General features: G+C 52.2%; 1 protein-coding gene across 1 annotated transcript; it reads left to right on the top strand.

Moving 5' to 3' along the window:
* The first annotated feature begins 9,238 nt into the window (after nucleotides 1-9,238).
* LOC105495479 (calcium release-activated calcium channel protein 1) lies at nucleotides 9,239-25,283 on the top strand. Its single transcript, XM_071070944.1, has 2 exons — nucleotides 9,239-9,799; nucleotides 24,303-25,283. The coding sequence occupies exons 1-2, from the start codon at nucleotides 9,482-9,484 to the stop codon at nucleotides 24,903-24,905; spliced, it is 921 nt and encodes a 306-aa protein (XP_070927045.1). The 5' UTR covers nucleotides 9,239-9,481; the 3' UTR covers nucleotides 24,906-25,283.
* Nucleotides 25,284-27,133: the final 1,850 nt, after the last annotated feature.

The following is a 27,133-nucleotide window of genomic DNA, read 5'->3' as shown; positions in this document are numbered from 1 at the left end:
GAGGCAGAGCTTGCAGTGAGCCAAGATCGTGCCACTGCATTCCAGCCTGGGAAACAGAGCAAGACTCCGTCTCAAAAAATAAAAGAAAAATAGAAAAAATCAGTATGAGATGGATCACAGACCTAAACATACAAGCAAAAATGCTTTTTTTTGGTGGGGTGGGTGGAAGGTAGAGACAGCGTCCCACTGTGTTGTCCAGGCTGGTCCCAAATCTCCTGGCATCAAGTGATCCTCTCGACTTGGCCTCCCCAGGTGCTGAGATTATAGGTGAGCCACCATGCCTGGCCTAAAACTTTTAAAAGAAAACACAGGTGAATATCTTCATGACCCTGTGGTTGGCAAAGATTTCTTTTTCTTTTTTCTTTTTTTTTTTTTTTAGATAGAGTCTTACCGTATGGCTTAGGCTGGAGTGTAATGGTGTGATCTCGGCTCACTGCAACCTCTGCCTCCCGGGTTCAAGTGATTCTCATGCCTCAGCCTCCTGAGTAGCTGGGATTATAGGCATGTGCCACCACGCTGGGATAATTTTTGAATTTTTGTATTTTTAGTAGAGATGGAGTTTCACCATGTTGGCCAGGCTGGTCTCCAACTCCTGACCTCAGGTGATCCGTACACCTCGGCCTCCCAAAATGCTGGGATTACAGGCGTGAGTCACCGTGTCATCAGCAAAGATTTCTTATCCAGGTGAGAAAAAGTTCTCACTTTTAAAAGGCATGGGCACAAACACAGACCCAGCAAAGACTTCTGACCAGTGAGGGGGTAGGAGTGGGGGGATGAAGAGTGAGCCCTATAAGCCCAGAAACTGGGGAGCAAGGAGACAGAGTTCACACTCCCCTGGCATAGTCTAAGCTCCAGACTCAGACAACCATTTTGAGACCAACTCTAGGGCTCACCAACCTGACATCATTCTGCATTTTGTAACCAGCCCCCTGACAGTGTCTCACTTGGTTTCCAGCCTCCTTCACCCCAATTCTTTGACCATGAAAACCTTCAAGATCACTCACAAAAGATGCCTCCCAGATGTCTTGTGGAGCTGGCACCAGGCCTGGCTGACAAAGGGATTTCATGCATTCTGAGTCAGGACACAAGGAAGGACTGACAGGGAAGCTGCCCCCAGCTCCATACAAGGACAACTTTTGAAGTATCAGACAACCAATCAGACATGCTCAGCTTCTAGAAGGAGTGAGCTTCCCATCACCAGGGGTATGAAAACATTGTTCTAGCGGGGCTTGGTGGTGCATGCGTGTCGAGCCCAGGAGTCCGAATGCAGCCTGGGTAACACAGTGAGACCCCTGTCTCCCCACCACCAAAAAAAAAAAAAAAAAACAGTGGGGAAAAGTTACTAACCATGAACCCCTCTAGGATCCTGGGGCAGGAGGCAGGGATGGCCCAGACATCCCACCCAAGTCTGGATAACATTTTTATTACTTCTGATCTGTGCAGATGGGGAAATTCAAACCACACAGAATTAGGAGAGGGATGAGGAGCGTGACATAGGAGCTGGGGAAAGGAAACCCTCCCCACCCCAAAGCCCCTTCCGAGTCACCCACTCCCAGATCCTCTTGTTCCTCTAAAATCAGCAAATCTCTCCTCCCAGCTTCCGGCCTCTTCCCCCTCCAGACCTCAGGCCCCCTTAGCTGCTAAATGTTGTGTGTTCCTAGTCCTGAACTGGGGGTTTCTGGGAACCAAGGACATTGCATTATTTTGTTCACTGAACCTGTTTCCATTGGCAGTAGCCAGTGGGAGGCCCTGGGGTGATAGCGACGTGATGTATATATGTATGTATGTATGTATTTTTTGAGACTGAATCTGCCTCTGTCGCCCAGGCTGAGTTCAGTGGCAGGATCTCGGCTCACTGCAACTTTCGCCTCCCGGGTTCAAGCAGTGCTCCTGCCTCAGCCTCCAGAGTAGCTGGGATTACAGGCAGGGCCACCACGCCCAACTAATTTCTTTTTTTTTTTTTTTTTTTGAGATGGAGTCTTGCTCTGTCGCCCAGGTTGGAGTACAGTGGCATGATCTCGGCTCATTGAAACCTCTGCCTCCCGGGTTCAAGCGATTTTCCTGCCTCAGCCTCCCAAGTAGCTGGGACTATAGGTGTGCACCCCCACGCCTGACTAATTTTTGTATTTTCAGTAGAGATAGGGTTTCACCGTGTTGCCCAGACTCATCTCAAACTCCTGACCTCATGACCGCCTGCCTTGGCCTCCCAAAGAGCTGGGATTACAGGCGTGAGCCACCTCGCCCGGCTAATTTTATTTTGACAGAGGGTCTTACACTGTCACCTAGGCTATAGTGCAGTGGCGTGATCTCTGCTCACTCCAACCTCCACCTCCCGGGTTCAAGAACTTCTTCTGCCTCAGCCTGCCAAGTAGTTGGGATTATAGGCACGCACCACCAAGCCCGGCTAATTTTTGTATTCTTAGAAGAGATGGGCTTTTACCATGTTGACCAGGCTGGTCTTGAACTCCTGACCTCAGGTGATCCACCTGCCTCAGCCTCCCAAAGTGCTGGAATTACAGGCATGAGCCACCGTGCCTGGCCTAATTTTTGTATTTTTAATGGAGATGGAGTTTCGCCATGTCGGCCAGGCTGGTCTCTAACTCCTGACCTTAAGTGATCCACTGCCTCCGCCTCCCAAAGTGTTGGAATTATAAGCATGAACCACCACACCCGGCCTGTGATTCATTTATTTATTTAGTTTTTTTTGTTGTTTTTGTTATTTTTTTGGAGATGGAGTCTCGCTCTGTCACCCAGGGTGGAGTGCAGTGGCGCGATCTCGGCTCACTGCCTCCCAAAGTGCTAGGATTACAGGTGTGAGCCACCGCACCCAGCCTTATTTGGTTGTTTTTTATTTGAGACAGGATCTCGCTTTATTGCCTAGGTTGGAGGACAGTGGAGCAATCACCAGCGCCTCCATCCCAAGAAGCTGGGAGTACAGGCTCATGCCACCACACCTGGCTTATTTATTTATTTATTTATTCAGACGGAGTATTGCTCTTATTGCCCAGGCTGGAGTGCAATGGCGTAATCTCCGCCTCCCAGATTCAAGCGGTTCTCCTGCCTCAGCCTCCCAAGTAGCTGGGATTACAGGCACGTGCCACCACACCCAGCTAATTTTTGTATTTTTAGTAGAGAGGAGGTTTCTCCATGTTGGTCAGGCTGGTCTTGAACTCCTGTCCTCTCAGCTGATCCACCCGCCTCAGCCTCCCAAAGTGCTGGGATTACAGGCATGAGCCACCACGCCCAGCCTTGTTTGTTTGTTTATTTATTTATTTAGAGACAGAGTCTCACTCTGTCCCCCAGGCTGGAGTGCACTGGTGAGATCTCGGCTCACTCAATCTCTGCCTCCCAGGTTCAAGTGATTAGGCCTCAGCCTCCCTAGTAGCTGGGATTTCAGGAACGCACCACCATTCCCAACTATTTTTTTTTTTTTTTTTTAGTAGAGATGGTGCTACTGCACTCCAGCCTGGGTGACTACTGAGACCTTGTCTCAATAAATAAGGCCAGACGCAGTGGCTCACATCTGTAATCCCAGCACTCTGGGAGGCTGAGGCAGGCAGATCATCCGAGTTCAGGAGTTCGAGACTAGCCTGGCCAACATGGTGAAACCCTGTCTCTACTAAAAATATAAAAAATTAGCTGAGTGTGCTGGCGGGCACCTGTAATCCTAGATACTCAGGAGGCTAAGGCAGAAGAATTGCTTGAACCTAGGAGTTGAAGATTGAAGTGAGCTGAGATTGAGCCACTGCACTCTAGCCTGGAGGACGGAGCGAGACTCTGTCTTAAAAAAAAAAATAGGCCGGGTGCGGTGGCTCAAGCCTGTAATCCCAGCACTTTGGGAGGCCGAGACGGGCGGATCACGAGGTCAGGAGATCGAGACCATCCTGGCTAACACGGTGAAACCCCGTCTCTACTAAAAATTACAAAAAACTAGCCGGGCGAGGTGGCGGGTGCCTGTAGTCCCAGCTACTCGGGAGGCTGAGGCAGGAGAATGGCGTGAACCCAGGAGGCGGAGCTTGCAGTGAGCCGAGATCTGGCCACTGCACTCCAGCCTGGGTGACAGAGCAAGACTCCGTCTCAAAAAAAAAAAAATAATAAAAATAAAAGTAAAATAAAAATAAAATAAAATGTTTAAATAGGGTGGGCACAGTGGCTCACACCTGTAATCCCAGCACTTTGGGAGGCTGAGATGGGTGGATCACTTGAGGTCAGGAGTTCGAGACCAGCCTGGCCAACATAGTGAAACCCTGTCTCTACTAAAAATACAAAAAAATAGCTGGGTGTGGTGGTGGGCACCTGTAATCCCAGTTATTTAGGAGACTGAACCAGGAGAATCGGTTGAACCCAGGAGGGGGAGGTTGCAGTGAGCCGAGATCAAGCCACTGCACCCAGCCTGGGGGACAGAGAGAGACTCCGTCTTAAAATAAAAATAAAATAAAATAAAATGTTTACATAGGCTGGGCACAGTGGCTCATGACTGTAATTCCAGAACTTTGGGAGGCCCATATAGGAGGATCCCTTGAGCCCAGGAGTTTGAGATCAGCATGCACAACATGGGGAGACGCTCGCTGTATACTGTCACTATTTTTTTTTTATTGGAGACGGAGTCTCCCTCTGTCGCCCAGGCTGGAGTGCAGCAGCATGATCTAAGCTCAATGCAACCTCCACCTCCTGGGTTCAAGCGATTATCCTACTTCAGCTTCCCCAGTTGCTGGGATTACAGGTGTGCCCCATCACACCTGGCTATTGTATTTTTAGTAGAGATGGTGGCTCTCGCCTGTAATTCCAGCACTTTGGGAGGCTGAGGCGGGCAGATCATGAGGTCAAGAGATGGAGACCATCCTGGTCCATATGGTGAAACACCGTCTCTACTAAAAATACAAAAATGACCGGGCGCGGTGGCTCAAGCCTGTAATCCCAGCACTTTGGGAGGCCGAGGCGGGCGGATCACGAGGTCAGGAGATCGAGACCATCCTGGCTAACACAATGAAACCCCGTCTCCACTAAAAATACAAAAAAATTAGCCGGGCGTGGTGGTGGCGCCTGTAGTCCCAGCTACTCGGGAGGCTGAGGCAGGAGAATGGCGGGAACCCGGGAGGCGGAGCTTGCAGTGAGCCGAGATCACGCCACTGCACTCCAGCCTGGGCGACAGAGCGAGACTCCGCCTCAAAAAAAAAAAAAAAAAAAAAAAATACAAAAATTAGCTGGGCGTGGTGGCACCCGCCTGTAGTTCCACCTACTCGGCAGACTGAAGCAGGAGAATCACTTGGACCCTGGGAGGTGGAGGTTGCAGTGAGCTGAGATCGTGCCACTGCACTCCAGCCTGGTGACAGAGCGAGACTCCATCTCAAAAACAAAAAAGTGGCCGGGCGCGGTGGCTCACGCCTGTAATCCCAGCACTTTGGGAGGCCGAGGCGGGCGGATCACAAGGTCAGGAGATCGAGACCACGGTGAAACCCCGTCTCTACTAAAAATACAAAAAAATTAGCCGGGCGCGGTTGTGGGCGCCTGTAGTCCCAGCTACTCGGGAGGCTGAGGCAGGAGAATGGCGTGAACCCGGGAGGCGGAGCTTGCAGTGAGCCGAGATCGCGCCACTGCACTCCAGCCTGGGCGACAGAGCCAGACTCCGTCTCAAAAAAAAAAAAAAAAAAAAAAAAAAAGTACAAAGGCCACCAGGGAAACAAGGCCAGTAGTGTGAGATTTCAAATTCCAAATTCCCCAATTTTTTTTTTTTTTTTTTGAGACGGAGCCTCGCTGTTTCCCAGGCTGGAGTGCAGTGGCGCGATCTCGGCTCACTGCAAGCTCTGCCTCCCGGGTTCACACCATTCTCCTGCCTCAGCCTCTGGTGTAGCTGACAGTACTGGTGCCTGCCACCAAGCCCGGCTAATTTTTTGTATTTATTTTTTTAGTTTTATTTATTTATTTGAGACAGAGTCTTCCTCTGTCACCAGGCTGGAGTGCAGTGGCATGATCTTGGCTCACTGTAACCTCTGCCTCCCGGGTTCAAGCCATTCTCCTGGCTCAGCCTCCCGAGTAGCTGGGATTACAGGCACACACCACCACGCCCAGCTAATTTTTGTATTTTTAGGGGTTTCAGCATGTTGGCCAGGATGGTCTCGATCTCCTGACCTTGTCATCCACCCGCCTCAGTCTCCCAAAGTGCTGGGATTACAGGCGTGAGGCACCGCGCCCGGCCATTTATTTATTTATTTATTTAAAACGGAGTCTTGCTGGGTCTACAGGCTGGAGTGCAGTGGTGCGATCTTGGCCCACTGCAATCTTCGCCTCCCGGGTTCAAGCGATTCTCCTGCCTCAGCCTCCCCGGTAGCTGGGATTACAAGGCATGCGCCACCACACCTAATTTTTTTTTTTTAGTAGAGACGAGGTTTCACCATGTTGGCTAGGCTGGTCTGGAACTCCTGACCTTGTGCTCTGCCCGCCTCGGCCTCCCAAAGTGTTGGTATTATAAGCCTGAGGCACCACGCCCGGCCCCCATCTTTATTATTTACTTATTTATTTATTTATTTATTTATTTATTTATTTAGAGACGGAGTCTCGCTCTGTCCCCTAAGCTGGAGTGCAGTGGTGTGATCTCAGCTCACTGCAAGCTCCGCCTCCCGGGTTTACACCATTCTCCTGCCTCAGCCTCTTGAGTAGCTGGGGCTACAGGCGTCCGCCACCTCGCCCGGCTAGTTTTTTGTATTTTTTAGTAGAGACGGGGTTTCACCGTGTTAGCCAAGATGGTCTCGATCTCCTGACCTTGTGATCCGCCCGTCTCGGCCTCCCAAAGTGCTGGGATTACAGGCTTGAGCCACCGCGCCCGGCCCAATCTTTACTTTTAAAAAGCCAAGACAGGCCTCTGCGGGAACCAGAGACTTTTGGGGGGCAGAGGTTTTCATCCCACAACGGTTGGGTGGGGGCGCGCCCTCTAGTGGTGACAAGAGTTAAGTTTCACCTCGCTGACTTGCAATGTTACATGCTTGTCACTCATTGCTGTCTCTCCCATAGTTATTCATTCAACAAAAAATTACTGAGCACCGATTGTATGCAGAGGAATATTCTAGATGCTAAGGGTAGAGCTGTGAAGCTGATAGTAAAGGTCCCTGCCCCGGAGCTGACCTCCTAGGAGACACTCCCTAGCACAGTCCTGCATACACCCCCACCTCACCTCTGCTCCCCAAAATTGTCCTTCCAATGCTCCAACAGTTAAATATCCCTGCTTCAGGGTCTTGGCATGAGCAGTTCCCTCGCCGCCCTGGAAAGCTAGATCCTGTCTGCATGGCGGGCTCTGGTCTCAGCTTAAATGTGACCTAAGTCAGCAAGGTGTGACCTTGCTTATTTCCTGCCCCTCTCCACACCCCACTATAATATTCGGGCCAGGCCGGGCGCAGTGGCTCACGCCTGTAATCCCAGCACTTTGGGAGGCCGAGACGGGCAGATCACGAGGTCAGGAGATCGAGACCATCCTGGCTCACATGGTGAAACCCCGTCTCTACTAAAATAGAAAAAAAAAAAACTAGCCGGGCGTGGTGGAGGGCGCCTGTAGTCCCAGCTACTCGGGAGGCTGAGGCAGGAGAATGGCCTGAACCCGGGAGGCGGAGCGTGCAGTGAGCTGAGATCCAGCCACTGCACTCCAGCCTGGGCGACAGAGCGAGATTCGGTCTCAAAAAAAAAAAAAAAAAAAAAAAAAAAAAAAAAATATATATATATATATATATATATATATATATATATATATATATATATATTCGGGCCGGGCGTGGTGGCTCATGTCTGTAATCCCAGCACTTTGGGAGGCTGAGGCCGGCGGATCACCAGAGGTCAGGAGTTCGAGGCTAGCCTGGCCAACATGGCAAAAATCCGTCTCTACTAAAAATACAAAAATTAGCCAGGCGTGGTGGCGGGCGCCTGTAATCCCAGCTATGCAGCAGGCTGAGGCAGGAGAATCGCTTGAACCAGGAGGTGGAGGTTGCAGTGAGCCAAGATCGCGCCATTGCACTCCAGCCTGGGTGACAAGAGCAAAATTGTCTCAAAAAAAACAAAAACAAAACATATATACACACACACAAACACATATATATAAAATACTCAATGAAGGCTTTCATTTTCCTGGAATCCCTCAGCATAGCACTTAATAGTTGCTCAGAAGACACTTGCTGAATGGGTTTGAAGATTCACAGTTTTAAAAAATATCAGGAGGCTGGGCACGGTGGCTCATGCCTGTAATCCCAGCACTTTGGGAGGCTGAGGCGGGCGGATCACGGTCAGGAGTTTCAGACCAGCCTGGCCAACATGGTGAAACCCCATCTCTACTAAAAATACAAAAATTAGCAGGGCATGGTGGCGGGCGCCTGTAATCCTAGCTACTAGGGAGGCTGAGGCAGGAGAATCGCTTGAACTGAGGAGGTGGAGGTTGCAGTGAGCCCAGATCGCATCACTGCACTCCAGTCTGGGCGACAGAGCTAGACTCCGTCTCAAAAAAAAAAAAAAAAAAAAAAAACCAGGAACCGGTCACCTCAATACGTATCAGATGCTGGTGAACACAGGTGGACAAAGTGGTCAACAAACCAAAAATCCTTACCCTAAAAAAATAAAAGAAAAGAAAAACCTCCCTGCCCTGAATCCGAGTATTTTAAAATTAAAATTGCAGCCCCCGCACTACCCACCTCCTTCAGCCCGCTTTATTTTTTCTCCACCTTTTCACCTTCTAAACTATTATAAAATCGACTCATTGGTGTTTGTGTGTCTTCCCCTACAGAATGCAGCCTCCAAGAGGGCATGGAATTTTGTCCATCTCGTTCATCACCCTACCCAGCCTCAGCACCTAGACCAGTGTTGGCACCCAGTGGGCGCCAAATAAACACTGACGGCTTGAACTCTAGACCTCGGCCGCTCTTTTTCCTACAGACCTTGAACCACCTTGTTCCAAAGGGGATATTGGCTTCAGGAGGCGCCCAGAGGTGACCTCAGGCGGCCCGACCCAGGAGTCCAAGCTCCGGGAGCAGGGCCACAGGAGCAGCTGCGGAGAGGGGCGGTGCCAGGAGCCGGAACGGGCAGTCGGGCGCTTCCTGGAAGAGGTGCGGACGGCGGCGAGCCAGGGACCGTGGGCGGTGCCGTCTGAGCGGGCGGGTCACGTGACGCCCACAACAACGCCCACCTCTTGGTGGGCGGGGCACAGGTGGGCGGGGCGCATGCAAAACAGCCCAGGGCGGCGGCCAATCGCGGCGCGCGCCGGGGGTCCCAGCTCCGGGGATCCGGGACACCACCCTCGCGCAGTCTCGGGTCGCTGTAGCCCGGGGGCTTTTGCCAGCGGCGCCGGGGGCCTGTGTGCTGGGGCAGCGGGCGCTCCCTTGACCTCGTCCTCCTCATCCTGTGCGGCCGGCCGGGTGAGGCCGGGCCCGCGTAGGGGGCGGGCGGCGGCTGCCTCCGGCGGAGGTGCCTCGCGGCTCCCGGGCGGGCCCGCGCCTCGGCGGCGTGCTCCATGCATCCGGAGCCCGCCCCGCCCCCGAGCCGCAGCAGCCCCGAGCTTCCCCCGAGCGGCGGCAGCACCACCAGCGGCAGCCGCCGGAGCCGCCGCCGCAGCGGGGACGGGGAGCCTCCGGGAGCCCCGCCGCCGCCGCCGCCGCCGCCGCCGCCGCCCGCCGTCACCTACCCGGACTGGATCGGCCAGAGTTACTCCGAGGTGATGAGTCTCAACGAGCACTCCATGCAGGCGCTGTCCTGGCGCAAGCTCTATTTGAGCCGCGCCAAGCTCAAAGCCTCCAGCCGGACCTCGGCTCTGCTCTCCGGCTTCGCCATGGTGAGCTCGGGCCACCTTGCCCTCCCCTTTCTGCTGTCCTGGCTGCTCCCTCCCGCAGCCCCGACGGGGCCCACTGGGGAGCGAGCTGGGCGGGCCGGGCGAGCCGGGGCGAGGGGAAGAGCTGTGAGAAGCCGTCGTGAGCGCTGCGCAAGGGGCAGAGGTGCTGCTGGACGTGAGCACTAGTGGGCGCCGAGTACTCCGATCTGGGGTGGTGACAAGCCATACCAGAGTCCGGGCTTTGGGGGCTTGGGTGCCTCCACATGGACTTGCCTGCCCCAGCAAGAGTGGTAGATGCATCCCGAAGTTAGCTCTGTAAGAAGCCCGCCCCACGTGCGTTCAGTGGGGAAAGAAGGGACTCAAAAACTAACCCAGCTGGGGGCGTCAGGCGGTGGGGACGAGGACCAAGACCTTGAGCTGTCTTGTGCCCCCGCACCCGAGGCCGGAAGGTGTTAGCTCTGTTCTTTTATCAACTCGTAGAGGGGATTTCCTGACACCCCTTTTCCACCGCATTTTCCGAGAGCCTCAGCCTGGGGGTTTGACAACCAGTCCGCACCCTCAGTTTTTCCTCCAGAAACTTGCCACTGAGTCACTGAGTGTGAGGGAGGAGAGAGGGACGTGTTCCCGTTGAATGGGCTCTTTCTTTTTTAGTTTTTCTTTTTTCCAAGACGGAGTCTCTCTCTGTCGCCCAGGCTGGAGTGCAGTGGTGCAATCCCGGCTCACTGAAACCTCCACCTCCCGGGTTCAAGCGATTCTCATGCCTCAGCCTCCTGAGTAGCTGGGATTACAGACACCACGCCCGGCTAATTTTTGTATTCTTAGTAGAGACAGGGTTTCACCGTGTGGCCAGGCTGGTCTTGAACTCTTGACCTCATGATCTGCCCACCTTGGCCTCCCAAAGTGCTGTGATTACAGGCGTGAGCCACCTCCCCCGGCCCAATGGGCTCTTTCTTGATCTAGGGGATAGGCTTGCTTTCCTTTCCCCACCATCCTAAGGAGCTGGAGTGGGAAGCCTCTGAGGTGTGGAGTGGGTGAGGCTGCCGATGGGCCTGAGAAGTGGCTCTGGGGATACCCTCAGGCTTGGCATATTGAAGTTTCTCTGGAAGCAGGGGACTACATAATAACTACATTGTTACCACTTTCGGTGATATCAGCCTTTGTGAATGAACTCTGCCCCCGCCCCCCAGTTCTGTAGACCAGAGCACTCCTGCCCCCGCCACCAGTGAGCTAAGCTCTTGGCCTTGAGGGAGGGAGTGGCTGCACCCTTCGTGTTTTCTTGGGAAGGGAGTGTGTCTGGAACTCTGCCTGCTTTGCCTTGCAGCAGAGCCTGAATTTTGTAAGGCCCAGAGCGTGCTGGGCCACATGGAAAGGCCAGGAGATGGGGAGTGGGCAGCAGCCCTCCCTGCTCAGCTACTTGCTGCCTGTGTGACCTCAAGCAACTCACTCTCCCTGTCTGGGCCTCAATTCCTGAATCGATCAAAGAAGGCTGCTACTCCAGAGTTTCTGTTTGGGAATAAAATTGAGGGAGCCCCTGAGAGGAGATCAGGGAGTGTGTGTGTATAGACAGCACTCTCAATTTTAGTTTAGACAGCACAGAATTCTGCTCTGTTAGTTTCAAATCCTGAGAGACCAGGTTCTGCCTCGTGCCTGAAGAATCTCTAAAAGCAGCCGGCATTTACTAAACACTCACTCAGTGCTAGGTGCCTTATCTCCTGGGCTTACTCCTCAGCAACCCTCTGTGATGGTTTTGTTAAAGGGCTTTCCCAAGACCGCACAGCCAGTCCCATGGAGCAGGATTTGAACCCGGGTCTGTTAGTGTTCAGAACTTGCTCAGGCACTTGTACCCATTGCGGTGTATAGGAACTCTGATTGATGTCCAGCCAGGGACATGTTAAGACAGGCCTAGGAAATGAAAAACAGGGCAAAAGAGTTTCCTTTAAGCCAAAGAGTTTTATAATTGGTGGTGGGCGGGGAGCTACCAGCTGTCAGCTTTTCCCTGCAGCGCTCCGGGTTTAAGATAATGGTTCCCCCTTTTCTTGTGGTCGTGAGTTTATAGCTGCCCCAAGCTCCTTCTCACTCCTGAGGGGTGAGATCCAGATGAATGACATTTTCCTGCCTTCTCAAGTCCCCTCTTCCTTTCAAAGACAGGCCTCAGGCCTCATGGTCAAATGTCACCTCCTTCCTCTTGCTAAAAACAGTGTGAGGAAGTCAGGAGATTGGGGCAGCCAATGGCTTGGAGTGGGCTTTGGCCCACCCTGTCTGTCTCTTGGGGACTTTTCTTTTCCCCTTCCTGGGTGGAGAAGGCTTGCCGGCTCTGCTGATGGAATCCCCAAAGTTCTGCAGGCAGGGAAGGACCAAACCCCAGGATACTCTCCATTCTGCCGTTACAAGAGGGTAACTGCATGTGCCATGAAGCTGGAAATCTATAGGAGGGATGGGATTGGGTGCAGGGTCTGACCATGCCCCACTCCCACTTAGACACCCAGCCTGTAAGTGAGCTTCAGAGAGGAGAGGGTGCCAGCAGCCCCAACGCCATGGTAACAGAGCGACAAGTTTCCTGAATTACTCTCCCTTGGCCTGTGAGTCAGCATAACCAACTTCCTGCCCCCAGAGGGCTTCCTTCCCAGAGACCTGGAAAGTCAAGGGATGGGGTCACCAGGTGAGATTGAGGGAGGGTCTCCCACAAAGCCTGGAGGGGATTGAGAGGTTCCCCACTTCACAGGTAGAAGGGCCTGGCCAGGTGGCCAGGAAGTGTTGGGGATGGCCGGTGAGTGACCTCAGGCAAGAGGCTTTACCTCTTTGAGGCCAGTTTTCTTTTCTTTCTTTTTTTTTTTTTTTCCTTTGAGACGGAGTTTCCTCTTTGTTGCCCAGGCTGGAGTGCAGTGATGCGATCTCGGCTCACTGCAACCTCCGCCTCCTGGGTTCATGCGATTCTCCTGTCTCAGCCTCCTGAGTAGCTGGGATTACAGTCACACGCCACCTCACCCGGCCTCTCATTTTTGTATTTTTAGTAGAAACGGGGTTTCACCATGTTGGCCAGGCTGGTCTCAAACTCCTGACCTCAGGTGATCCACCTGCCTTGGCGTCCCAAAGTGCTGGGATTACAGGTGTGAGCCACCGTACCTGGCCAAAGCCAGTTTTTTTTATGTGTATGGAGATGGCACATATCCTGCTCTCCCATGGACTTGCATGAAGATTCATTTTGAGACCAGACCGGTCCCATGAAACACAGAGGAATTTTCAGGGTCTGATGACGCACACCTTGCCTGGACCCTCTCCGATCTGCAGATGAGATTCTTGCTCCAGACAGCATTTCTAGGAACGGCAAGCCTCAGGTGCGCCATCCTCCAAACTCTAACGAGAGATACAAAGCAAGGCGGCCTGGACGTAGTGTGGGATCAGCATCCTGTAGAGCTCCTCAAGCCCACAGTAGTCTTGTGGGCTTTGAATCACGCCCTCTGTGCCTCAGTTTACACTTCATTGAGAGGCAGCCAGCCTCAGCCTGACCGCGTCCCCTGCAGGACTGGTGAGCATATGTGGCGATCTCGTCTGCTGGGGAAGGCAGGCTGTAACATTAGCCTAAGCAGAAGATAATTGGGAAGGTCAGCCTGCTGCTGTAAACAAAATGCTTTCCATGACCTGGGATCAATTATTTTTGGATTATCTGCCTCCTCAGTTCTCTGCCTGCCAGCACCCTTTTGTTCCCAAGTTCTAGAGCTGGTTCAGAAGTTGCCTGTAATTTCTATGAAAATGAGTTGGAAGGAAGGACTCAAATCATAAGACACTGAGCCTCTGTGACATGTTCCGAGTTCAGGGACCATGTAAATGGGCAAGAAATTGCTATTACTATTCTCTTTTTTTTTTTTTTTTTTTGAGACGGAGTCTCACGCTGTTGCCCAGGCTGGAGTGCAGTGGCGCGATCTCGGCTCACTGCCAGCTCCGCCTCCCGGGTTCCCGCCATTCTCCTGCCTCAGCCTCCTGAGTAGCTGGGACTACAGGTGCCCGCCACCGCGCCCGGCTAATTTTTTTGTATTTTTAGTAGAGACGGGGTTTCACTGTGGTCGCGATCTCCTGACCTTGTGATCCGCCCGCCTCGGCCTCCCAAAGTGCTGGGATTACAGGCTTGAGCCACCGCGCCCGGCCGCTATTACTATTCTTAGTACTGATCACCGATAGTAATTATTATTGCTGTTGTTGATTGGGCTGTTGCCGTAGGCTAGATGGTGCCCCACGTAGCATGTTGTGTGATCTTCCTATAACCAGGTGAGTATAGGTGGTCACTGAGAGGAAAGATTTGCCCGTGGTCACCTGGCTGGGAAGCTGCAGAGCCCTGTGGCTGTGGTGTAGCACCCTTGCTGTGGGAGAGGAAGCATCAGAGAGTGTAGGAGAACAGAGCTGAGAAGCTCAAGCAGAGCAAGGTCAGAACAGACACCTGAGCAAGACAAGTTGGTTCAGATCCCAGCTCTACCTCTTATAAGGGCAAGACCTTAGGTAAGTCATTTAACCTTTCTCGGTCTCAGTTTCCTCATCTTCAAAATGGAGTACAGCCGGGCACGTTGGCTCACACTTGTAATCCTAGCACTTTGGAAGGCTGAGGCGGGCGAATCACCTGAGGTCAGGAGTTGGAGACCAGCCTGGCCAATATGGTGAAACCCCATCTCTACTAAAAATACAAAAATTAGCCCGGTGTGGTTGTGCATTCCTGTGATTCCAGCTACTCGGGAGGCTGAGGCAGGAGAATTGCTTCAACCCGGGAGGCAGAGGTTGCAATGAGTAGAGATCGCACCACTGCACTCCAGCCTGGGCAACAAACAGAGTAAGACTCCATCTCAAAAAAAGAAAAAAAATTGCAAAGCACTTACAGTATCTGACCCAAGTATCCCAGATACTTGCTTACCCTTTTTTCCATGGTGTTAGGGCTACTAAGGGTTAACTGAGTTAAAATAATCTGGTTCTTGCTGAGCCTTGAGTGTGGTGAAGTTAGGACTTGAGAAAGAGCCTTCAAGTCACAGGAAATGGCAGGAACAGTTAAAGATGAGAAATGACAGGGCCTAGGGGAAAGGTACAGGGGCTGTGGTTGGGGTTGAGGGTCTTCAGGAAGTAGTAGAGAACGGTGAATTTAGCCAGGCAAGATGATGGAGGGCCTTGATTGGGTGGGAAATTTGAACTCTAGGATCGGCAGCAGGGAGCCATTGAAGGTTTTAGACAGGAGTTACATGATGAATTCTATGATGGTGGTGGTGGTGGTTGTGGTTACTGTTTACTGAAACCCTGTCATGCCAGGCATGAGCCTGAACGCTTTTCTTTCATTCTTACTGAATCCTCACCATAGCTCTTAAAAGTATGTACTGTAAACAGGAAAACGAAGGCTCCTAGAGGTTAAGATTCTCCAGCTAGTAGCATTCAAGCTCTGGTCTGTCTGGCTGGGAGCCATTTCCACTTTACCACCCTCTGGTTTCCACCACCCATGCAAGTTGTTAACTGGGCCTTTGAGATCTTCCAGACGTGAGACTCTGCGTGCTGGATTTGCACGCTGGGCTATGGAGAAAGGGAATTATGCTGTGTTCCCCAAGGGGAGGGTGCTTCCTGCCTAGCAGAGAAGACGTTTGTAAAATTTCACAAGTGCCTGTGGCACATTTTTGGAATTTTGACCAAGAGCAGTGTTGAGCTCCACTGACTGCCCGGTCCTTGGCTAATGAAGGATAACTCTGAGCAGGTTTCTAAGACAGCCCTAAGGTAATCAATGTGGGGTGGGGGTGAAGGGTAGAGTTCCTGTAGAGAAATAAAACTGAATATAAAGTTTAAACATTGACAGCAGGCCAGGTGCAGTGGCTCACGCCTATAATCCCAGTACTTTGAGAGGCCAAGGTAGGAGGATAGCCGGAGCCTAGGAGTTGGAGACCAGCCTGGGCAACATAGGGAGACCCCGTCTCTACAAATAATAAAAAAAAAATTAGCCAGGCATGGTGGCAGATGCCTGTGGTCCCAAGGACTTGGGAGGCTGAGGCAGGAGGATCACTTGAGCCCAGAAGGTCGAGGCTGCAGTGAGCTGTAAGGGTGCCACACTCCAATCTGGGTGACAGAGTGAGACTCTATCTCACAACAAATAAAATAAACATAGACAGCAGATTTCTCTCTGATGGGGTTTCTAAGGGTTCTTTAATATGATCTCTGGAAGGAACAGCTCAGACTGCTAAGACCACAGACTTTTCTTCAGATGATAATCTTGTGGGACTATTATTTGATAGCCCTCTTTGGGGATCATCGATGTCACCCAGGGGTCAGCTGGCTTTTTGTGGAAAGGAGCCACCAGGTCTCAGTGGTAACTCTTCAACTCTGCTGTTGTAGCTGGAAAGCAGCACGGATAATAGGTGAGTGAGTGGGCATGGCTGTGTGCCAATAAAACTTTATTTACAAAAACTACTGTCTGCAGGCTCTAGTGTGCTGACCTCTGATTTAAGCCGATCTTTTTTGTTTGTTTGTTTTTTGAGACTGAGTTTTGCTCTTGTTGCCCAGGTTTGAGTAGAATGGTACGATCTTGGCTCACTGCAGCCTCTGCCTCCTGGGTTCAAGCGATTCTTCAGCCTCAGCCTCCCGAGTAGCTGGGGTTATAGGCATGTGCCACCATGCCCGGCTAATTTTATATTTTTAGTAGAGATGGGGTTTCTCCATGTTGGTCAGGCTGGTCTCGAACTCCCAACCTCAGATGATCCGCCCAGCTCGACCTCCCAAAGTGCTGGGATTACAGGTGTGAGCCACCGTGCCCGGCCCTGTCTCCAAACTTTTGAGCTTATACCCTTATCAAAAAATATTTATGGCTGGGCACGATGGCTCACGCCTGTAATCCCAGCAGTTTGGGAGGCTGAGGCTGGCAGATCACGAGGTCAGGAGATCGAGACCATCCTGGCTAACACGGTGAAACCCCGTCTCTACTAAAAAATACAAAAAATTAGCCGGGCGTGGTGGTGGGCGCCTGTAGTCCCAGCTACTTGGGAGGCTGAGGCAGGAGAATGGTGTGAACACGGGAGACGGAGGTTGCAGTGAGCTGAGATCGCACCACTGCACTCCAGCCTGGGCGACAGAGTGAGACTCCGTCTCAAAAAAAAAAAAAAAAAAAATTAACCAGGCATGTTGGTGTGTGCCTCTAGTCCCAGCTGTTTGGGACGCTGAGATGGGAGGATCACTGAACCTGAGAGGTTGAGGCTGCCGTGAGCTGTGATTACCCAATTGCACCCCAGCCTGGGCGACAGAGTGAGACCCTGCCTCAAAAAAAGAATTAGCCGGTTGAAGAGAAAGTCTGGGTCTGTGCCCCCCGACCCTGTATGCAAATTCAGCCTATTCATGGCTTGTAACAAATGTAGTAAGTTGCAACCAGCACATTTTGTTGTTTCTTTCTTTTGATAACTTTGGTACCAAGCTCCTGGCCGTTTTTAGAATGAGATAAGGATGAAATGAAACAAAGTCGCAGCGCACATTGCATCTTGCAAGACCTTATTGGTGTGCTGTAAGGCTAAATGTTGACTGATGAAACTTTTGTTTCTGTTATAAACTGCATGTGTGTCTATTTATAGAAACGTGGAGTCCTGGACTGTCATGGTCAAGACTTTGTAAACCACTGCACACTAGACCTCAATACCCTCTTAAGAGATGGTTTGCATTTGAGGTGGGGCCGGCAGGCTCAGACAGCTCCGGGTGACGCTGCATGATTGCAGCCTAGAGGGCCTCATGTTCCAGGCTGCAGCCACACACCCTCCTAAAAGGGTGGTCAAGAAAAGAACTAGGCCGGTGGAAGGAAGGCTGTGGGAGCTGAGGTCAGGCCCAGCATGGGAGGGCTGCCTCAGAGGGCCTGGACTGGCAGGTACCCGGTGCCCAGGGTCTCCATGGAGCCCAGCAGGAGCCAGGAGAGATAGCTGGCACTCGGGCCAGGTGGGCTGACGCCTGGTACAGTCTGCCAGGGCCACCCAGGCCCTGCCCTTCGCAGAATTATGTAACCCTCTTCTTGGCCCTTGCTAAGGTTTGGCATCTCTAGCCAAAACCCTCCTGGGGGGATCCATGGACTAGCGTGAGGTGGGGCTGGTGGTCTTTCGCCTTTCCTATCCCTTATAGGGTTTGCCTCGCCAGGTTCAGGCGGCCAGTGGCTGGCTGGGGGCTGTTTATTTTGGGCGACGGGCTATATTTACCTTGTGAAGCTGCATGCGATCTGATCTGATCCAATCTCGCTGGGGCTCAGCTGGGGATCTGGCAGTCAGCTGCCAGATCTGCAGGGCCCCTGGGCCCTCACCCTCCCCACCCGAGGGGAGATTTCCAGAGCAAGAAGTAGCCTGGAAAAAGTGGTGGTATTTATTCCTGTGAATTTTTCATCCAGCTCCGTGACACGTGCCAACCATTCCTTTCTTCTCACTTTGAATCATTCTTTTACACAGCCCCCTGAACCCTGTGGCATTGAACTTGGTCCCAAGTGTGGGCACATACAGCCTGCCTATGTGCACGGAGTTCCAGGAATCGTAGGGTCCAGTGAGGGTAATGGGGTTTCTTCCGGAGCCGGGCAGCAGGCCCTTTCTTCTTCCTCGGAGAGCCTCTCCCCTCCCCACAGCCCAAGACCTCAGGGAGAGCTGGCGACTGTGGGTGTCCCCGGGCCACGTGCGTCCCAACAGCTGCACTGCTTTCTGGCCCTGAAGCCTGTGGGTGTGACTAACGGTGTGGAACGTGGTGGTCTCTGTCCTGTGGAGGTGGCCATCAGGCCAGGTGTGGCGTGGGGTGCACATCCTTGTGGCTGGGGTTTGGAGCTGGAGCTGCCTCTAAATATAGCAAGCGAGGTCCAGAGTCGGGGTTGGAAGGTGGGCATGTGGGGTCCCTGTCTCCAGCCTGAGAGCTGAGGGTATCCAGGCACCATTTCTCTTCCATGGACTTCAAGCTCTGTTTTTCTCCTTTTTTCTTTTCTTTTTTTTTTAGAGATAGAGTCTTGCTCTGTTGCCCAGTGTGTAGTGTAGTGATGCGATCATAGCTCACTGCAGCCTCGAACTCCTGGGCTCAAGGGATCCTCCTGCCTTAGCCTCTCAAGTAGCCGGGACTGGCTGGGCACGGTGGCTCACACCTGTAATCCCAGCACTTTGTGAGGCTGAGGCAGGGAGATCATCTGAGGTCAGGAGTTTGAGACCAGCCTGACCAACATGATGAAACCCCGTCTCTACTAAAAATACAAAAGTTAGCTGGGCATGGTGGCAGGCACCTGTAATCCCAGCTACTCAGGAGGCTGAGGCAGGAGAATCGCTTGAACCTGGGAGGGGCAGGTTGCAGTGAGCCGAATCATGCCACTGCACTCCAGCCTGGGTGACAGAGTGAGACTCCATCTCAAAAAAAAAAAAAAAAAAGGTAGCTGGGGCTACAGGCATGCCCACTATACCCAGCTAATTTTTTTTTCTGTGTGTGTGCAATAGGGTCTCACATTAGCGCTGCCATGCCCAGCTAATTTTGTATTTTTAGTAGAGACAGGGTTTCTCCATGTTGGTCAGGCTTGTCTCGAACTCCCAACCTCATGTGGTCTGCCTGCCTCAGCCTCACAAAGTGCTGGGATTGCAGATGTGAGCCACCGCGCCCGGCCCTGTGTTTTTCTTTTTAACCAAGATTTGTTGAGCTGTTGTAGCTGGCGCTATGCTAAACATCTAGATATGAAGACTATGTTTAATCTCAGCCACCATGTGAGGGAGGTGCTCCTTTGCCCCCTTCATACCCGGGCTGTGGAGCCAAGTGGACTTGGTTTTTTTTTTTTTTTTTTTTTTTTTGAGACGGAGTCTCGCTGTGTCGCCCAGGCTGGAGTGCAGTGGCGCGATCTCGGCTCACTGCAAGCTCCGCCTCCCGGGTTTACGCCATTCTCCTGCCTCAGCCTCCGAGTAGCTGGGACTACAGGCGCCCGCCACCACGCCCGGCTAGTTTTTTGTATTTTTAGTAGAGACGGGGTTTCACCACGTTAGCCAGGATGGTCTCGATCTCCTGACTTCGTGATCCACCCGCCTCGGCCTCCCAAAGTACTGGGATTACAGGCTTGAGCCACCGCGCCCGGCCGTGGACTTGGTTTTGAATCCAGCAGCAGAGTAACCCTTTGGACAGCTGACATTACCTTTCTAAGCCTCAGTTTCCTTGTTTGTGAAAGAAGAATAATGGTATTAATAACTCATGGGATTCTCTTTTTTTTTTTTTTTTTTTTGAGACCATGCTCTGTCACCCAGACTGGAGTGCAGTGGTGCTATCTTGGCTCACTGCAACCTCTGCCTCCTGGGTTCAAGAGATTCTCCTACCTCAGCCTCCCAATTAGCTGGGATTACAGGTGCCCACCACCACACCCCAGCTAATTTTTTTTTTTTTTTGAGATGGTATCTTACTCTGTTGCCTACGCTGGAGCGCAATGGCACGATTTCAGCTCACTGCAACCTCCATCTCCAGGTTCAACTGATACTTGTGCCTCAGCCTCCCAATTTTCTGAGATTACAGGTGCGTCCCACCACACGCAGCTAATTTTTTTTGTATTTTTAGTAGAGGCGGGGCTTCGCCATGTTGGCCAGGCTGGTCTTGAACTCCTAACCTCAAGTTACCTGCCTGCCTCGGCCTCCCAAAGTGCTGGGATTACAGGCATGAGCCACCGCGCCTGGCCCACGCCTGGCTAATTTTTGTATTTTTAGTAGAGACAGGGTTTCACCATGTTGGCCAGGCTGGTCTGGAACTCCCGGCCTCAAGTGATCCACCTGCCTCAGCTTCCCAATGTGCTGGGATTACAGGCATGAGCCACCACGCCTGTCAGCCTCTATTTTATAGATGTGGAAGCTGTGGTACAGAGACGTTGAGAACCTTATCCAAGGTCAATAGCTGTGGAAGTGGAGGAGCCAGTTTGCAGCCAGCCGTGTGGTGTGCTCTGTGGTCCTGACTGCATAGAGGGGGGAGAGACACTACCTTGAGGGTGGCTGGGGCGCAGGTGAGGCACCAAGTAGGGAGCAGAGTAGGACTGTAGACCTGTGTACAGGCCCCTCATACACACCCCAGCGGCCAGCTCAGGGCCTAAGACACCTAAAGGCTCCAGACATTTCCAGTGAGTGGATCAGTAGCAGTGGACCTGGGGCAGCTCACTAACGGCCGCTGCTGCTTGTCCTGTCTCCGGTTTCAGGTTCCGGGGTGGCAGACCAGAGCAGGAAGAGGAAGTGCTGGGGGTGGGGAGGTGGCAGGAGACACTGGCTGCTGGAAGGGGCTCTCCTCTTCCAGGTGTGGGCAGACCCGGGTGCAGAGACAAGGGAGCTGCAGGATGTGGCCCTCCACCTGCCGTGGCCTGGTGACCTCTGCCACGTCTTGTGTCCAGCACCCACATGTGCCGAGACACCCTCACCCGCATGGACTCAGAATTCTCAGGGCTGGCTTTCGGCCACCAAAGATCTTAAACACGGTAGAAATTCTGATGGCATTGCCCCAAATTTATATGAGTTTGAAATGTTTTGTAAACGCCTGGACTGAAAAGTACATACCGACGTCCACTGAGGGCATTCTTAGACAAAAGCCTGCGAATCCCGTTGAAATTGTCAGAAAAGTCCTGTCAATAAATGATACTTGGCTGTTTTAAGGAGAGTGTCAAGGCCAGGTGCGGTGGCTCACGCCTGTAATCCCAGCACTTTGGGAGGCCGAGGCGGGTGGATTACGAGGTCAGAAGTTCGAGACCGGCCTGGCCAACATGGTGAAACCCCATCTCTACTAAAAATACAAAAATTAGCTGGGCGTGGTGGCAGGCCCTTGTAATCCCAGCTACTCGGGAGGCTGAGGCAGGAGAATCACTTGAATCCATGAGCCAGAGGTTGCAGTGAGCTGAGATTACACCATTGTACTCCAGCCTGGGCGGTAGAATGACTCCATCAAAAAAAAAAGAAAAGGATAGTGTCCACCATCTTCAGATTCTCAAGAGATATCCGACCCCAAGTCAGATCCAGATTGTGACCTTCATCTCACTACATCCCCTTCTTTTATGGGTGGAGAGGAGGGTCTTGGCCAAGGTTACGGGTGAACAGGCGGTTATGGAGCTGGAACATGGGTTTGCCGATTTGACCTGGCGTTCTTTCTGCCTGAGCGTGCCCCTCTGCAGGAGGGTAGAAGCCCCAGGAGGATGTTATAAAGAGACTGTGGGGTGGGGATGAGGTTCCTAAACTGGGTAATAATAAAGCTCGCTTTTATTGAGGGTTTGTTGTGTGCCAGACACCACCTGTTTTACATGGATTGACTCTTAATCCTCACAAGAAGCCTTCGAGGCTTGTCCCATTTATTCCCATTTTACAGATGTGGAAACAGAGGTGCAGAAAGTTGAGAGCTTGCCAGAGTCATACAGGCTAATCAAGGGCAGGGGAGTCAGGGTCGAAGCCAGGCAGACTGTAAAAGGAGAGCAGTGGGGAAGGAAGGAGCCCACACCCCTACCTAGGGCAGGAGGGGTGAGGACAGGAATTCCCTGCTTGCTGGGGGCCAGGCTGGTGTGCGGCTAATGGAGAAACTTCAACATTAGGCTGTCCACTCTGAGCCTGCCACATACATAGCAAACACCTTATAAAGAGTCACTGTCCTTGATGGAATGACTGCCATAGGTACCGCCATCTCCCTACCCCCGTCCCTCCAGCCCTCATGGGTTGACCGTGGTTGTGTGCCCACTGCTGGCTGTTCCCAGCCCAGATCTGATGATCTGGCTCCTTTGCATGGGGGTGACTTGCAAGGCCCAGGTGAGGAGCAGCGGGTGTCTGGCCCGGAGCATGCTCCTGGTGACCTCGGGTCCACAGGTCTCCAGGAACTGGGGACAGCTGGTGGTCAGCCCTGCAGCTGGGGAGGAGACAGCCCCAGGGTGTACTGGCCACCCAGCCTGCACCAGCTGAGCCCATCGCTTCTGGGAAGCCTGCTCTGTACTTCTCAGGTCGTGCACTGTGTTCTCAGAAGGGCCTGGGTGTGCCCTGGGAGAGCAGCCACCACCCCTCTGCATGTCCTCAGAGCAGGGCATGAAGGACAAGCCTCTGCTTGGGTGTGAGGATGTGGGGCCAACAGGAATGGTGGCTGGTGATTGCTTTTTTAAATGCTTTTATTTTAACCATAGTAAAACACGCATAACAAAATTTACCATTTTGACCACTGATGGTGGTTGGTGTTAATTTTAATTTAATTATTTAATTGTTATTATTATTTTTGAGTTAGAGTCTCACTCTGTTGCCCAGGCTGGAGTGCAGTGGCACGATCTCAGCTCACTGCAACCTCCACTGCCCGGGTTCAAGTGAGTCTCCTGCCTCAGCCTCCCAAGTAGCTGGGATTACAGGCGTGTGCTACTACGCCCAGCTATTTTTTTTAATTTTTAGTAGAGATGGGGTTTCACCATGTTAGCCAGGCTCGTCTCCAACTCCTGACCTCAGGTGATCCACCCACCTCAGCTTCCCAAAGTGCTGGAATTACAGGCATGAGCCACTGGCCCCGGCCTGATTTTATTTTTGTTAGAGATAAGGTCTTGCTCTGGTGCCCAGACTGGAGGGCGGTGGTGCGGTCATAGCTCACCACCACCTCAAACTCCTGTGCTCCAGCAATCCTTCTCCGTCAGACTCCCAAGTAGCCAGAACTACAGGTGTACACCACCACCCCCAGCTAATTTAAAAAAATTTTTTGTAGAGGTGAGGTTTCTCTGTGTTGCCTGGCTGCTCTCTAACTCCTGGCCTCAAGCAGTCCTCCCACCGCGGCCTCCACAAAGTGTAGAGATTACAGGCGTGAGCCACTGTGCCTGCGGCTGGTTTCTAATACCTGACCAGGTGGTAATAGCCGTGATTTGGGAGGTGGTACCATGTACCAGCTCTCATTTAATTGTTAAAATAATTATATGAATTGGCTGGGTGTGGTGGCTCATACCTGTAATCCCCACACTTTGGGAGGCTGAGGCGGGCAGGTGGATCACCTGAGGTTGGAAGTTCGAGACCAGCTTGGCCAACGTGGTGAAACCCTGTCTGTACCAAAAGTACAAAAAAGTAGTCAAGTGTAGGCACATGCCTGTAGTCCCAGGTACTTGGGAGGCTGAGGCAGGAGGATCACTTGAACCCAGGAGGTGGAGGTTGCAGTCAGCCGAGATCGCACCACTGGGCTCCAGCCTGGGCAAAAGAACACAACTCTGTCTGGGGGAAAAAAAAATCCTATGAACTAGTATTATATCCCTATTTCTACAGATAAGAAAGTTGAGGCTTAGAGAGGTTAAGTGACTTTCCCAGGGTTGCACAGTTAGTGAGTGCCAGGACTGGGATTCAGATCCAGGCGGCCTTGGCTCCTGCTCTCTGTAGGACTTTATGCCACTTTCATCCCCAGGTGAATAGGCCTTACTATCCCCATTATAGATAAATGAAAACTGAGGCTTGGAGAGGCCACGCGACTGACCAGGGTCGCAGAGCCTGACAGGAGGAGAGCCAGGACTGAAGATTAGCAGTGGGGGCTGGGACTGCTGGCACTCATTCCGCCTGTCCCCCTGCAGGTGGCAATGGTGGAGGTGCAGCTGGACGCTGACCACGACTACCCGCCAGGGCTGCTCATCGCCTTCAGTGCCTGCACCACGGTGCTGGTGGCTGTGCACCTGTTTGCACTCATGATCAGCACCTGCATCCTGCCCAACATCGAGGCGGTGAGCAACGTGCACAACCTCAACTCGGTCAAGGAGTCCCCCCACGAGCGCATGCACCGCCACATCGAGCTGGCCTGGGCCTTCTCCACCGTCATCGGCACGCTGCTTTTCCTGGCCGAGGTCGTGCTGCTCTGCTGGGTCAAGTTCTTGCCCCTCAAGAAGCAGCCAGGCCAGCCGAGGCCCACCAGCAAGCCCCCCGCCAGTGGTGCAGCCGCCAACGTCAGCACCAGCGGCATCACCCCGGGCCAGGCAGCCGCCATCGCCTCGACCACCATCATGGTGCCCTTCGGCCTGATCTTTATTGTCTTCGCCGTCCACTTCTACCGCTCACTGGTCAGCCATAAGACGGACCGACAGTTCCAGGAGCTCAACGAGCTGGCGGAGTTTGCTCGCTTACAGGACCAGCTGGACCACAGAGGGGACCACCCCCTGACGCCCGGCAGCCACTATGCCTAGGCCCATGTGGTCTGGGCCCTTCCAATTCTTTGGCCTTACGCCCTTCCCCATGACCTTGTCCTGCCCCAGCCTCACGGACAGCCTGTGCAAGGGGCTGGGCTTCAGCAAGGGGCAGAGCGTGGAGGGAAGAGGCTTTTTGTAAGAGAAATTTCTGCACTTTGAAACTGTCCTCTAAGAGAATAAGCATTTCCTGTTCTTCCAGCTCCAGGAAGAGCCGGAGGGGGCCAAAGTGGGGCCACACACTCGCTGTGTCCCCTCTCCTCCCCTGTGCCAGTGCCACCTGGGTGCCTCCTCCTGTCCGTCTCAACCTCCCTTCCGTCCAGCGTTGAGTGTGTACATGTGTGTGTGACACATAAATATACTCATAAGGACACCTCCTTCCTGTGTCTTGTTTTTATTGGGCCTGGGCTACTGGTATTATGCCTCACCCTGATTAGGTGAGCCTCTACGAAAACTTAAAACAAATTTTAAGCCAGGTATGGTGGCACACACCTGTGGTCTCAGCTATTCAGGAGGCCAAGGCAGGAGGATCTCTTGAGCCCAGGAGTTTGAGACCCCATCTCAAACAAAAAATACAAAAATTAGCCAGGCATCGCACCTGCAATTCCAGCTCCTTTGAGAGATTGAGGCAGGAAGATTGCCTGAGCCCAGGAGGCCAAGGCTGCAATGAGCTATGGTAACACCACTATACTCCAGCCTGGGCAACAGAGGGAGACGCTCTAAAAAAAAGGAAAACTTTGCTCAGCACGGTGGCTCACGCCTGTAATCCTAGCACTCTGGGAGGTCGAGGCGGGCAGATCATCTGAGGTTGGGAGTTCGAGGCCAGCCTGACCAACATGGAGAAACCCCGTGTCTACTAAAAATACAAAATTAGTCGTGCGTGTTGGTGCATGCTTGTAATCCCTGCTACTCTGGAGGCTGAGGCAGGAGAATCGCTTGAACCCGGGAGGCGGAGGTTGCGGTGAGCCGAGATCACGCCACTGCCCTCCCACCTGGGCAACAAGAGTGAAACTCTGTCTCAAAAAAAGAAAAAAATTCAACATTTTATTTTGAGAAATTTCAAACCTACAAAAAGTTGCATGAATAGTGTCTATCTGAAATACATATTCAGTTTTTCTTTAGAAGTCTTTTTTTTTTTTTTTTTTTTTGAGACAGAGCCTCACTCTGTCACCCAGGCTGCAGTGCAGTGGTGCAATCTGTAAAGTCACCGTGAACACTGACTTAGCACATACCGAACCATCGCTCCTAGGAGAAATACAGGGTTGCGTTCCTGTGAGCTTTGGTCATGATATTTTCATCAGCTGATCAATATGTAATCTTGTTTTATGTGTATTTCTGTTTAAAGAAATATACATACATATATATATATATATATATATGGTTGAGTTGTTACTATTGAACTCACAGCCCACAGGACTAGAACACATGCCTAAATAAAGCTTATCTAACATACCTATTTTCTCCATATGTGTGTCCATCATAACCGTCTTGCATTGAGGAATACTAGACAGCATTCTAGTATTACACTTGGGGACAATTTTGTTTATTCTACTTTATTTTATGTGTGTGTGTGTATATATATGTATATGTGTATACACACACATAAATATATAATGTACACACATAAATATATATTGTATATATACACGTGTGTGTGTGTATATATATATATATATTTTTTTTTTTTTTTTGAGACAGAGTTTTGCTCTTGTTGCCCAGGCTGGAGTGCAATGGCACTATCTCAGCTCACTGCAACCTCCACCTTGTGGCTTCTTTCTTTTTTTTTTTTTTTTTTTTTTTTTGAGACGGAGTCTCGCTGTGTCTCCCAGGCTGGAGTGCAGTGGCGCGATCTCGGCTCACTGCAAGCTCCGCCCCCTGGGTTCACGCCATTCTCCCGACTCAGCCTCCCAAGTAGCTGGGACTACAGGCGCCCGCTACCACGCCCGGCTAATTTTTTTGTATTTTTAGTAGAGACGGGGTTTCACCGTGTTAGCCAGGATAGTCTCGATCTCCTGACCTCGTGATCCACCCGCCTCGGCCTCCCAAAGTGCTGGGATTACAGGCTTGAGCCACCGCGCCCGGCCCTTTTTTTTTTTTTTTTTTTTGAGACGGAGTCTCGCCTGTCGCCCAGGCTAGAGTGCAGTGGCGCGATCTCGGCTCACTGCAAGCTCCGCCTCCCGGGTTCACGCCATTCTCCTGCCTCAGCCTCCCGAGTAGCTGGGACTACA

Source organism: Macaca nemestrina, chromosome 10 (assembly GCF_043159975.1).
Source record: "Macaca nemestrina isolate mMacNem1 chromosome 10, mMacNem.hap1, whole genome shotgun sequence".
In the NCBI taxonomy this organism is placed as follows: Eukaryota; Metazoa; Chordata; class Mammalia; order Primates; family Cercopithecidae; genus Macaca; species Macaca nemestrina.
Note: the sequence above shows the minus strand (reverse complement) of the source record. Positions and strands in the feature narration are given on the sequence as shown.